This window comes from Serinus canaria, chromosome 12 (genome assembly GCF_022539315.1).
Source record: "Serinus canaria isolate serCan28SL12 chromosome 12, serCan2020, whole genome shotgun sequence".
NCBI lineage: Eukaryota > Metazoa > Chordata > Aves > Passeriformes > Fringillidae > Serinus > Serinus canaria.
In genome coordinates this window covers 15,611,187-15,623,451 of record NC_066326.1, presented here as the reverse complement: position 1 = coordinate 15,623,451, position 12,265 = coordinate 15,611,187, and the positions used below count along the sequence as shown (strand labels likewise).

The 12,265-nt window shown below is 54.4% G+C and overlaps 1 protein-coding gene across 3 annotated transcripts in view; it reads left to right on the top strand.

The window, feature by feature from the left end:
• Positions 1-12,265, top strand: part of CACNA2D2 (calcium voltage-gated channel auxiliary subunit alpha2delta 2) — a 211,223-nt gene that overhangs the window by 169,877 nt on the left and 29,081 nt on the right. For all 3 annotated transcript variants that reach the window (XR_007778670.1, XR_007778671.1, XM_050979402.1), the window contains exon 5: positions 9,894-9,938. Coding sequence is in view for 1 of the 3 variants with exons in the window: in XM_050979402.1 (XP_050835359.1) it covers positions 9,894-9,938 (45 nt within the window). In the remaining 2 variants the exon portion in view is untranslated. The remainder of the gene's footprint in view (positions 1-9,893; positions 9,939-12,265) is intronic.

Here is a 12,265-nt window from a genome sequence, read left to right as displayed (position 1 = left end):
TGAGCTGCTGCTGCTCACACAGACCTTCCTGCCGTAGGTGATGGTCACCAGGGTTCGCTGGGGGGAGAGGAAGAGGTGGGAGGAGCAAAAGAGAAGGCAAGGGGTTGACCTGCTTGGCTTTCATTTGCCGTGTGGCCAGCGTGGGGTGGAGGCTGGTGGCTGATTCTGTGTCCCACGGGCACCCAAGGAGCAGGATGAACTCATAGTGGTCTCCCTGTCTGCATGAAAGCTCTGGTGAATTGCTGTAACTCTTCCCAAGAGGTGAGGAGGATAATGAGATTTGGTGCAAGCACCTGCTGATGCCAGTGCTGGTGCCCCACCAGGACCTTGGTTTAGGGCTCCCAAGGAAAGCTTGAAGTGCAGGGTGACCTTTGGGCATCTTCATCCCTAGTGTTGACCCAGTCTCACGTGTCCTCCAGGGTCAGGAGACATCCCTGAGCAGCACCTGGAGCTTGACTGTGGGTACCCCAGGGACACTGTAGTTGTCCTGTGCACCCTATGCTGGGCTGGCACCCAGGGTTGGATGCCTTGTGACCGGGACATGTGCAGAGCGGGCAGAGGTGGCACGAAGTCACTGCATTTCATGGCAGTGCTCGGGGCTTCTGCTCATCCTCTGGAATGCAGGGATGGGCTCCTGCTGCAGGGGCTCTTTGCAGCCCCAAAGAGCTCCTTCTCCAACCAGACCTGGCTGCCTTCCACTGCCAGGGGAATAACAGCAGGACACAAAACACACTGGGAAAGGCTGTAGTGCTGGGAAGCTCTTGGCTCATATTGCCATTCACAGCACAAACCTTTCAGAAATCCACTTTCATAGAAAAAAAATATTTTTAATAGCACTGTTTGCAACCACTTAATCAAGGTAATTAGGAGCGAGTCACCCAGAAACAATGTGCAGTGATGCGTCACCACAGAGCTCGGCGCAGCTTTATCAGGACAGCCCAGGCCTGGCTGGGACACTTGATGGACTGGTCCAGCTCTGTGCACAGCCCCCAGGGTGCTGGGCATCAGCCCTGCCTGCCTCAGTCCTGCCTGCAACAGCCCCAGCTCCTGAGCAGAGCAGAGGGATGAAGGGTCTTTGTACGTCTCATTGCCGGGGCTGAGCTTCCTTTTCCTGCCCTTTATCCTCGAGATGGCCGGGCAGGGTCAGAGCCGTGAGCCAGCACCGCTCACCCTGGCTCTGCAGCTGCCCCCGCAGCAGGCAGGGAAGAGGCAGCACAGCATCCCAGCTCCTCCTCTCCTCCCTTCCCACCCAGCAGCTCGTTCCTGCAGGCTGCAGCTCTCCCCTCCTCTCCCAGCGTGTCGCGTCCTCACCCCGCGCCGGAGTCGGTGACAGATTGCGGCGAGCGCGGTTATTTTTGTGTTTCCATCCAAAGGCGCCGGCAGATGCTGAGTGTTTGCGCTGCATTAGTGCTAATGGCAGCCCCATTAAACCTCACTGCAGATGGGTTGCTATGGAAGTCCAGGGAAAATGAAGCAGGAGCAAGAGCCTGAGCGGCTGGGAGCTGCTGCCAGCCATCACTCACGAGCTGTCTCTACGGGGAAAGTTCCTTTCTCCTTGCTGTTTTCTGGTTTCCTTGCTTTTTTCCAGCTACATGCTAGCCAAGCTGGCCTTTCTGGAGCTGAGGTCAGCCTCCCTCCTCAGGAGGCTTTGCAAAGTGCCTCCCTGTTCCCTAAACAATCCCTTTGTCCTGTCCTGCTTCATCCCTGTTCCTTGTGCTCGTCCACCCTCATGTCTACCAGTTGTGCCAAGCTGGGGCTGTGTCCCCAGATCAGTTCTGGATATGGGGCCATTTTCCTTGGTCAAAAGTAGCCTTGGCCCCAAGGTCACCCATATTCTGAGCACCCTCATGAGTACCCTCAAGCTTGTTTTACTCCAGGGCTGGGTGGCAGCTCAGAGTAGCATGGTGGGCAGGGATGTGGGCAGGCTGTGGGGAGAGATTGTGCCCTTCCCTGCCTGCACTGTGAGGGTCTTTCAGGGATGTGCATTCACCCACTGGAGAAGGCTGGTAGAGCTCTGGAAAGGTGAGAGCTGGTTCCTGTTGCCAGAGTGGGCTCCCACCAAGGGACATGGCAACCACCTGGCACTGGTATGGAAGGAAACCACAGAAAATTCCCCATTTGCAATGGCCTGGCCTACCTGTTTTCCCAGTGAGAATTTTCTGGCCTACAGGCTTCCATTACGGGATCCACTGGGATAGTCTGGCTCCACTCCATGCAGACCCATGAGGGTTTGTCCTTCAGGGCACATCAGGACTGGCCCCCTGCTCTGGATGTCCCCAGTTCTGGCTGTGGCAGTGGTTCTGAGCCTGCCCTGTGCTGACCACCCTAGCAGCAAACAGAGGTGCCAGGACTCCAGCCCACCCTGCAATGTAGTTTTCAGGTTTCCATCCTCTGCTTGCTGCCCTGCTTGTGCAAGGCGCCTGCAGAAGTAGAAGCAGAAGTAGTACAAAAATGCTGAAAGGTCATGCTGTGTTTTTTGCTGCCATCCTTTTTATCCATCCTCGCTGACAAGCTGCTGTGTGGCCTGACAGACATCCCAGCCATGTTCTCCAGCTCTTTTCCATTTGGGTGCTCTGCTTTCCTCCTGAGTTTTCCTTGGGTTCTTTTCCAGACCTTCAGCCCCATCCCAGCAGCATCAGCAGGGTCTCAGGTGTCCCACACTCACATAGTCTGTGGGAGTGGGGGCCATGCTGACCTGGGGGGTGCTCTCAGAGGTGCAGATCTGCACTGCCAGCCAGAGAATGCATCCCAGGCCAACATCACCATCATCATCATCATCATCGCCATGTGTAGGTGTGCTGGGGCTGCCAGAGCTATTTGTGCCTTTAGGGGACACTCCAGTGCTGCAGAGATCCATCCCCTCGTTTATGTGTGCTTGGCAGGATTACATAAATTGCCTTTAAAAGTTGACTTCTTTATAAGCCATTTTCTGCTTCATAAAATGTTTATTACTGTTGTTTTTCTCCCAGTCTCCTTCCTCACTGCATTTTCCATCACTATACTGGGAAGCTCCCCTCTTCCTCTGCCTGCTGCCCCTCTGCCTCCCACCTCTCCCCATCTTTTGATGTTGGAAAGGGCCCTTTGAAGGGTCAGAGCCCAGCAGGCCCTTTTTCCTTGGAAAAGAAAAATAGCCTTACATTGAGCTGTGGATGTAGGAGCTGCTGGGGACAGGGTTTAACCACTGAGTGGTTTTGGGGAGTGGTGACATTTGTGGGGGTGGCAGGGGGATCACAAGTGCTGGACAGCCCCATGCTGCTGCCTCCATCTGTAACCCCTGCCTGCAAGCACATGAGGAATAACAAAGTCCAGATAATTTCAAGCTCCATTAGAAACAAAACTCCAGGGAAAAGGGGATTGCTGTTTGCCAAATGGGGATGGACAGGAGCAATAACAGGCACTGTGCTCCTGACTGCCCAGGAAAGGTGCAGGATAAAGCAGGGATACATGCAGCATGGCTGGGTACCTAGCCACGGCCACACAGCCCTGGGAGCTGCACCCCTCTGTAGGAAAAGCAAGACAACCCCAACGAAGGGAAGAATGACAAGGAGGACTCCTTTGATATCAGAAGGCTAATTAATTATTATACTATATTATTCTATATTACACTACATGTAAACTGAGTCTGCACAAGCACTCAACTCCACTGAACAAAACCTTGTGACTGTCTGCTGACTGACAGTCTGGACACACGCTTGGCCCTGATAGGCCAAGGAAACAAAACACCATCACTTTGGGTAAACAATCTCCATATTGCATTCTGCTTTGGCACAACACAGGAGCAGAGAATGAGATAAGAATTGTTTTCTCTTTCTCTGAGGTTCCTCACTGCCATTCCCAGAAAATATCCTTGGGAAATTGTGCCTTTCTTTTCTCTGTGAAATGGGGCTACATGCCTCCAGGTGCAGGATCCTGCCCCATCCTGCTGCTCCACCCAGCTCTGTGCTGGGTATGTGTCTGCAGGGGAGCAGCAGCTGTGCCATGCCATGCCATGCTGTGCCATGCCATGCCACACGTGGGCTCCAGCAGCTGCTCCCATGGGCTGGGCACAGCCATGCAGGCAGGGCTTTGTGTTCAAAGCAGCACCAGAAGGGCGAACGCCAGTTCCTTATCCTCCTTTCATTTTTCTCCTGCTTTAATTACAGATCCTACTTATCGGCTGAGAACAGAAAGATTGTCACCGTAACCTTGCACTTGCCCTTGTAGAAGGTTTACCTAAAAAGTTAGAAAATAAAATCAAATACTCTAATTTGCAGTCGTCTTGCCATTTCAAACCCAGTTTTCATTACAGCACAGAAAGTGCATTGAAGCTGTGTTTATAACCCCCTTTTAGATAACAAATCACATTTTCTTTTGGCTGGCGAGTGTGTAGAATTGATATTTTTTTTTCAGTTTAATGGGTTTGTGTGTTCAGGAATGATCTCCATCAGCTGAGAGTCTTTATTGTGTTTGATATAATGTCAGCTTTCATTACGCTCTGAGAATTACTGTGCTATAGCACCAACCTTGCTCCTGTAGCGCCGGTCTGGCCGAAAAGCAGAACAAGAAAATCATTCACAAAACCCCTGTGTTGGTGCTGTTCCCTTGTGAAAACCAAAGATGGGGCTTGAGGGGGCTTGCCCAACTCTCCACTCTGCAAGACCACTGGGCCATCCATGGCTTCTCCATGACAATGATGGTTTGGTGTAGGGGTTGCTGGCTTTCCTGTCAGTGCTGCTTTCCCATCCCATCCCATCCCATCCCATCCCACCCCTGGAAGGGCAGGGGCTCTCCAACAGCCTCTCTGTGTGTGTTGGCATCCCTGTAGCACCTGGGTGCAGTGGAGGGGAGCAGCAGCCACACCTGGTTCGAGGCAGCCTCAGGGGAGCAGGACAGACAGGAGATGCCATGTAAAGAAGAATAGCTGGTGAGGTGTGATCAGATAAAACATCTTCTTGGGGAGATGAAAAAACTGTTGACAGGTCACTTAAATATTTCCCCGGCTCTGTCAGAGAGGCAGAGGGAGGAAATTGCTTTTAAAAAAAAGATGCCAAGGCAGATTATGATGACTGTTTCCACCTGCGCTGGGTAATGCGTACAGCCCCTGGTGGTGGATGGGATGCAGGGAATTCACAGCGCTGCAGGAGAAGGATGGGCCTCACCAGACCCCTTCTTGGTCTGTCCAGGAGCCTGTGGTGGCTGGGGCTAACCATGAATATTGTCCTCTTCTGGGGACTAAGAAAGGATTCATCGTGGTGCATATGGACAAGAATAGCTCTAGCCAGTGGAAATAAAGGTTCAGCCCCTACCAGCCACAGCCATGTGTGGCTGTGCTTGCAGGTAGGAATTTCTCCCAGGAATTCATCCATCCCCTCTGGAGCCTGTTCCTGGCTGTGGCCCTCACATCAGCTCACAGCAGGTGTAGCAGGAACACCTTCTTTGCTTTGTTATTCCCCAGCCAGGAGGCTGCTGTGCCCATGGCAGGGCTCAGATACCTCAGGCTGAGCACTCACCTGCTGAGAGCTGCAGCCCCAGCTGCCAGCCAGGACCAACTGAACAGCACACACCAGTCCCCAGCAACAGCCATGGCACTCCTCGTGGCCCAGGAGGGCTTGGCAGGGTGATACTGTGGTGGGGATGTGTGTGTCCCTGCTCATGCTCTGCTCCTGCTGCTCCACCTCCTAGCACAGGTGTGAGGCTGCAGGAGCTCTGTGATGTGCTGCAGGATGTCTGCTATATGAAAGGTGCAACTATAAGCAAAAGCTGTTGCTATTTCTGTGTGCTTAACAGTTCAGGGACATGAAGAAATATCTAAATACTCACTGACCTCTCTAAGTGCTGATGGCAGAGGAAAGGTGAGCTCATGAGCAGTGGCCCCAGTGCCCAAACAGGGCAACTCAGCTCCTGCTTGCTCTCCCCACCCACTGAATTGCCCACAGGTCTGACCAGGCACAGCTCTGGTCACTTGGCTTGTGCCCTGGGATGCTGGTCCTGCCAGCAGCTCCATCCAGTGAGTGGAAAACAGGCAGGCGCCAGCTTGGGATCCCTCTTTTCTTCCTCACCACCCTCTGAGTTCCTCCTAACTGCCTGAAGGCAAACTGCTGCAGGATTTGGCTCTTCCAGAGCCAATTAAATCTTGAAAGAGATTTGCTGACCACAGGGGTCACCTGTGCTGCTCAGAGAAATGAAACCCACAGCCAGAGGCTGAGAGGGACCGAAATCAATGTGCTGCAGCAGGATCTGCCTGCACAACTGCCCCAGGGAGCTGCAGCATCCCCAGGGCATGTGATTAGCAGGGTGACCCTTACAAGAAGACAGTGAGCAATCCTGTGGAGTACTACAGATCCTACAGGTCCTCGGGAAAAGGATTAGCCAGATTAGGTGATTTTACAGGAAAGCTCTACAAGGGAGAGCGAGCCATAGCCCTCCTGCAGTGTCCCTGTGTCCAGCTGTGTGCTCCAGCTGGGTGGCTGGAGCAGGGAGCTGATGTGCCACCAACAGCTCCTTGGAGGTTTTTCAGGGTGGTGGCAGCTCTGTGTGTGATATAGTTTGATTGCCACCTCGTTAGGTCACTGACTTGGAGGCTTGGGCCAGCACCTCTCCATCCAGACCTCTCCAGGCTGCAGCGAGATAAAAGAGCACTGACCTTTTCAGCATTATTTTTAATTGCTATAATTGTTTTAGGAAAAAAATATCTATTTGGATGCTTGTAGAGGGCTGTGTCAGGGTTTGTGAGGAGGAGTGCCCCTCACCACCCACCTGAGGCACCTGTGTGCCCCTCCTTGTCCTGGGCTCCGTCTCCTACCTGTTCTGCTGGTGTGTGTCAGGGGAGCACCAGTGCCAGAGCAGGGTCCTCCCTTGTGCCACTGGCAAGGCTCCAGCTCGCAGCTCTCCAGAAGCTCACAGCCTGGATTTATAATCAGCTTTTTGCTTGGTGTTTTGTTGTGAAAACAGTGAAGGTGTGGAGCACAGACCACCTGGGGAGGGCTCAAGGAGGTGAGGAAGGAGCCAGGGTCCCTGGGGAGACTCTGGCATGCAGCATCCCTGGGGCCACCTCCAGGAGGTCCCACCTGGGTCACACCTTGGCCAGGGGCTGCCCAGTGACACTGAACCACAAGGGTTTGGTGCAGCTGTGGTGGTTCCTTGGTGGCCTTGCTGGAGAAGCCTGGGCCATGGCTGCAGGGACAGTTGCAGATCAGTCTGGGATTGCACTGATCTCCCAGAGTGTTGCACTTTAGGAGCTGAAATAACCCCACACTACCCACCAGCGACACAGCCAGGCAGTGCCATTGTGCAGGTGGCACTTGGCAATTCAGGTACAAGAAAATGGGCAGTGGTTAACACATCATGGAGCAGCAGCTCCTCCCTGTCAGCCTCCCCTGCAGTGGGAACCAGCCTGTGCTTCCTGCAGGCTCAGTTGCAAGAGACAGGGACAATATTTTGCCTCGAAATCCCTTGACGTCTTCACCCCCTTGTTTTCTTTATTGGTATTTATTCTGAAAGGCTTTAGAAATACCAGTGCTATTTACACAGACCTGTTGCTGAGTCTAACATGGACCAGAGGAGGAGAGGATTATGTGAAGAAGGCAAATGTGGTTTAAAAAAAATGTTAGGGAGCAGAAATTGTAGGACCCCTTGTTGCCTCTTTGAACATTCATGGCATCTTTTCAGAGCATCTCTGAGGGCTCTCTCCCTCCTTCCTGGAATAGACACAGGCTTCCAAGTGGCCAGGACACAGATGCCCTGCCAGCTCCCCCAGTCTCCCTTGGACCCCATGAAAAACCCCCAGCCCCCCCGCTGGGCAAAGATTTTGGAGCCTGCCATCAGGGCACATCTCAGGGCCAGGGCCACGCTGGTGCTGGCTGTCCCACACGTGCTGTCTCACATGTGGAAACCTCAGCCACAGCCTGAGTGGGGCTGAGATCTCACCAGCTGCTCCTGGGGTTGTCAGGACTTGAAAGACGGCATGGCAAGGGCTCTGTGATCCCCGGGGGAATCGGTGGGAGGGACGTCCTTACAGGATCTCTGCTCCCTGTGCCGTGCCCTTGCCGTGGGAGCGCTGGAGCGGGGAAAGCAGGACCAGGGACCCGCTCTCCTGGCCGAGCATCCTCACCTCGTGCCCTCTGCACTGCGGGAGCGGGGCCTCTGCTGGGAGGGGAACCGAGCTTTTCGGAGAAGCCAATGGCAAATAAAATGAATAACAAAGCACCTTCTGGATGGCCGTTGTTAGTCACACTCACTCCTGATTAAAGATCATTAAACATGAAATTAGCTCGTTTGTGTTCCGGGTCTCCCGGGGGTTCCTTTAATTAGGAAGTGCAGATGGCCGCGGACCCGGGGAGACGGCGGTGCCGGCGAGGGCCAGGGGCGGCCGTGGGGCCGGCAGAGGCACGGCAAGGCCAGCTGAAGGGAAATTAATTCCTTTTTTTCCTTTCTTGTTGTTGTAAACCCCACAGCATTTCACAACAAATCACAGATAATTAATAAGTGTGTTCCCTTAATGACTGGGCTTTTTAATAGCAGAAATTGGAAGATGCTGCGTCTATTTTATTTTTTTTTTACTTTCCCCTCCCTGTGCTGCCTTATCGCAATCTCTGCGAGCCGCAGAGCCCGCAGAAGCGACGGGCGAATCTTCCTCTGAGCGAATCTTCCTCTGCTCAGGAAGCTGCTGGAACTGCCCTTTGCAATCCCCATCCCGAGGAGACACCGGCTGCACAGCCTGCCGGGGTCCCCTGCTGTTGGTGTCCCCCAGATCAGCTTCAGGGCTTTCCCACCTCTTGGGAAGCCGGGAGAAGCCACTGCAAACCACCCTGGCGAGCAATTTTGTGGCTAAGAGGGTGATCCCGGTGAGGGGTGGTGACTGCCAGCCCTCGGTGGGACCGGGTGGTGCTGCCCGGAGAGCTGCTTGCCTCCACTGGTCCCTTTCTCCAGGCTGGGATGGATGTCACAGTGCCACCGTGCCTGGCACAGGGCTGTGTCCGGAGCTGTCCAGAGCAGGGCAGGCAGGACAGGGGTGCAGTCAGTGCCATCGAGGCTTTGGTCGTGTTTCTGCTCGGGGCCGGACCGCTCTCCTCGTTCGATAATAGCAGCAATGATCACCCCAGAGCTCTGCCCGTGCCGGGAGGGCTGGTTGGCTGCTGGTAGTGATTGACTGGCAGACGTGTCAGCACCAGGGCGCTGCCCGTGTGCCGGCATCACACTCGGTCCCGGCACGCTGGGAAGAGTCTCTGAGTGCCCTTTAATTACCCTTTCTCCTGGTACGCGGAATGCTGTTGTGACAGCATCGCTGCTCTCCCAATTGCCTCTTCAGGAATTTTATCAGCTGTCTCGCGTCTTGACAGTCTGGGAAGAGGAATTCAAGCAGACCTTTCTGCTTAAATAGGTTCTAAATACCCCAAATTAACGACGTGCATTTCTCTGTGGAAGCAAGGACACTTTCCTCCCTGTTTCTGCAGTGCAGGGAGGGGGCCTGGGTGGCTGCAGGGCCATTGCCTGCCATAAACCTGGGTTTAGGCCATTGCTGCCTAAACCTGGCTCTTCTGTGGCTCCTGATGTTTGTAACAGAACCAAAGCACCCTGGCTGTGGGCACGTGGCACAGGCTGATGAGAGTGCAGAGGCTGCAGTCACACCGGTGTCACCATCATAGGGCAGTTGGCCCTGCAGTGCTCTGGTTCAGCAGCAGTCAGGAGTGGAGGGAAGCATGGCAGGCCACAGCCAGTCCTGGGAGAGTGCACGTGGAGGATGTGAGGTCCTGAACATGTCCCAAGGACAGCATGGGCTGGGAAGGGTTCAGTCCCCAGCAATGTGGTGGCTGCCAAGAGCATGAGAGAGGTGCTGAGGGGACGAGTCGGGGGGAGGGACTCCTTTCCCATCCCTGACCTTGACTGGCACTAACAGCTCTCCCCTTTCTCTGCAGGAGGAAGACATCGAGTACTATGACTCCAAGGCCGACACTGAATATGTAAGTGCTGTCTCTGTGGCATCTCTGGCACGGCCACCACCCTGGCCCAGGGCTGAGCCCCTCACCAGTCTGTCCCAGCACGGTACCAGGGGTCATGGCACAGCATTTGTCACAGCTGTAACCAGACTCTGCAGCGGGCAGCAAGTGCCTGGTGTGCTGCAATGTCCCCCCAGCTGAGCCGTGGTGACATCTGGCCACCAGCACCAGGCCACCAGCAGCAGGCAGGTGGGCAGGTTGCTCTGCTGCCTGCAAAAGTTCCTAAAATTAAAGCTGGCATCTGAAATTCAAATGAAGAGCAAACCTTTAATTAGAGACTGAATCTAATTCCCTGCCCTACTCGGAGCACAGCCATCCTGTGATTTCTGGCAATCAGTGCTTTAACTACGGGCCTGCAGCCCCCATCCCCCGGTGCTCCCAGGAGAGCCCGCATTTGCCAGCTCCTCCCTGTGGTGACACTGAGGGTGACTTCACTCAGGTGCTGTGCACAGGCACAGGGAGCTCCACCAGCAGTCCTGGCTGCCCTGGGACACCCCTCTCTGCCCTGGGACACCCCACTTTGCTGCCAGGTCACCCAGCTCCCACACTGTGCTGTGGGATCCTTAGGAAATAGGGGCTTGTCAGGTCAGTGATGCTTTTGGTGTGAGGCTGTTGAGCAGAGTCCTTGGAGCTGACCAGGAGCCCCAAGCACAGCAGGGTGCAGCCTTGGGGACAGCCCCAGCCAATGCTGGTGCACCAGGACTGCTCCCTGTCCCCAGGCAGACCTGGCAGCAGATGTGTCATGGAGAGACAGTAACGCAGCAGGAGAGAACATGGTGTTGGCAGCAAACCACTTGCAAACCACATAACCTTATCCAAAAATAGCACTCAGGTGACCCCAAGAGCATTCAGAAGGCCCTGTGCAGAAGGGAGGGGAGGATCTGGGCTCGATGGGGTCCCACCAGCTTGGGTGACATGCCCTGCACTGACCTCTTTCTCTCCTCTCAACCCACCTGGGAGTCTATGCCCCAGAGCAGAGCCGGGGACAGGCTGGAGTGGAGGAAGATGGATGGATGCCTTCAAAGCAGAGTTACTGGCTAACTGCCAGTGCCATTGTCCCCAGGCAGTGACAGCAGAGGGCTCCTTGGCCCTCTGCTGGGGAAGCAGCCACGGAGGGTCTGGGAGGTGGGATGGGGAGGTTGGGCAGATGCTGGAACTGAAGTGAGGGGCACTTGCACTCCTGGGCAGGTCTCCCTGCCCACGGTCCCACTCATTTACAGCTGAGGATGCAGAGGATGTCTCCTGTCGTCCCCTCACCAGCCTGGGGGGAGCTACCAAAGGAGGGAGGAGAGGATCCTGCCATGGCTGCTCTGGAGAGGATGGAGCTAATGGGCTTAAAATACATTAAAGGGGATTTTGGATAGAAGTGAAGGAAAAACTGGCTGGCGGTTGAGGCAGGAGGAGACAGCCTGGGGAGCAGAGCAACTCCCAGCACAGGGGATGAGGAGCAGGACTAATGCATCCATCAGGCTGGGCTGGGCTGGGCTTTTGCTATCACTGCTGTAGGGCAGGGGACAGAAGCTGGATGTCCCCATGCCCGCTGTTGCCCTCAGTGTCACACCCCACCATCCTGGTCACATTGGGCAGGATTGGGAAACAGGAGGCATCTCGACCTTGGAGCTGTGCCCGTGGAGCCCTCCTGGCACAGGGGCACTGGGGAGAGGCTGTGCACAGTGGCATGGCACAGTGTCCCTGGGGACTGCAGGGCTCAGCTCCCTGATCCCTCCCTTCCCCAAAGGAGCTGACATATCAAGGAGCAACAGCCCTGCAAATCCGTCAGCAGCCACATCAGCTTTAGTCCTGCCCTGGGGAGATACCAAGCAAAATTGCAAAACTGGGGGTGTCCTGTTGTAGATATGTGTGGGTTTGGCAGGGAGGGCACTTCCTACTTCTGCTGTTGCTTCCTTACCAGTGAAATCCCAGCAAATTTAATTGCAACAAAAATAATGGGGGAAAAAAAATTAAATGCTGCTGAGGTAAAAAAGGAGAGAGATGATACCAGAAAGTCTGAATGGAAAGTAATAGTGCTCTTTCCATCCTTTCTTTATTTAGCTTCAATTTTTCTATTTAAATGGAGCAGGATGTAGCTGAGCCAGAGTTGGTGCTGATGGACAATGGCTGCTGCCCATAACTGGGGCTTATTCATGAGCTTTACATGGGCTTTAGCTGCAGTGAGGAGGAAATGAGCTTCTTATTCATCTTACCTGCACCTCAGCTCCACTATCCTCCCAAACAGACTTTGGATTTCCAAGTGGCTTTTAACAAATGGGAACATCAGAAAATTTTCCCAG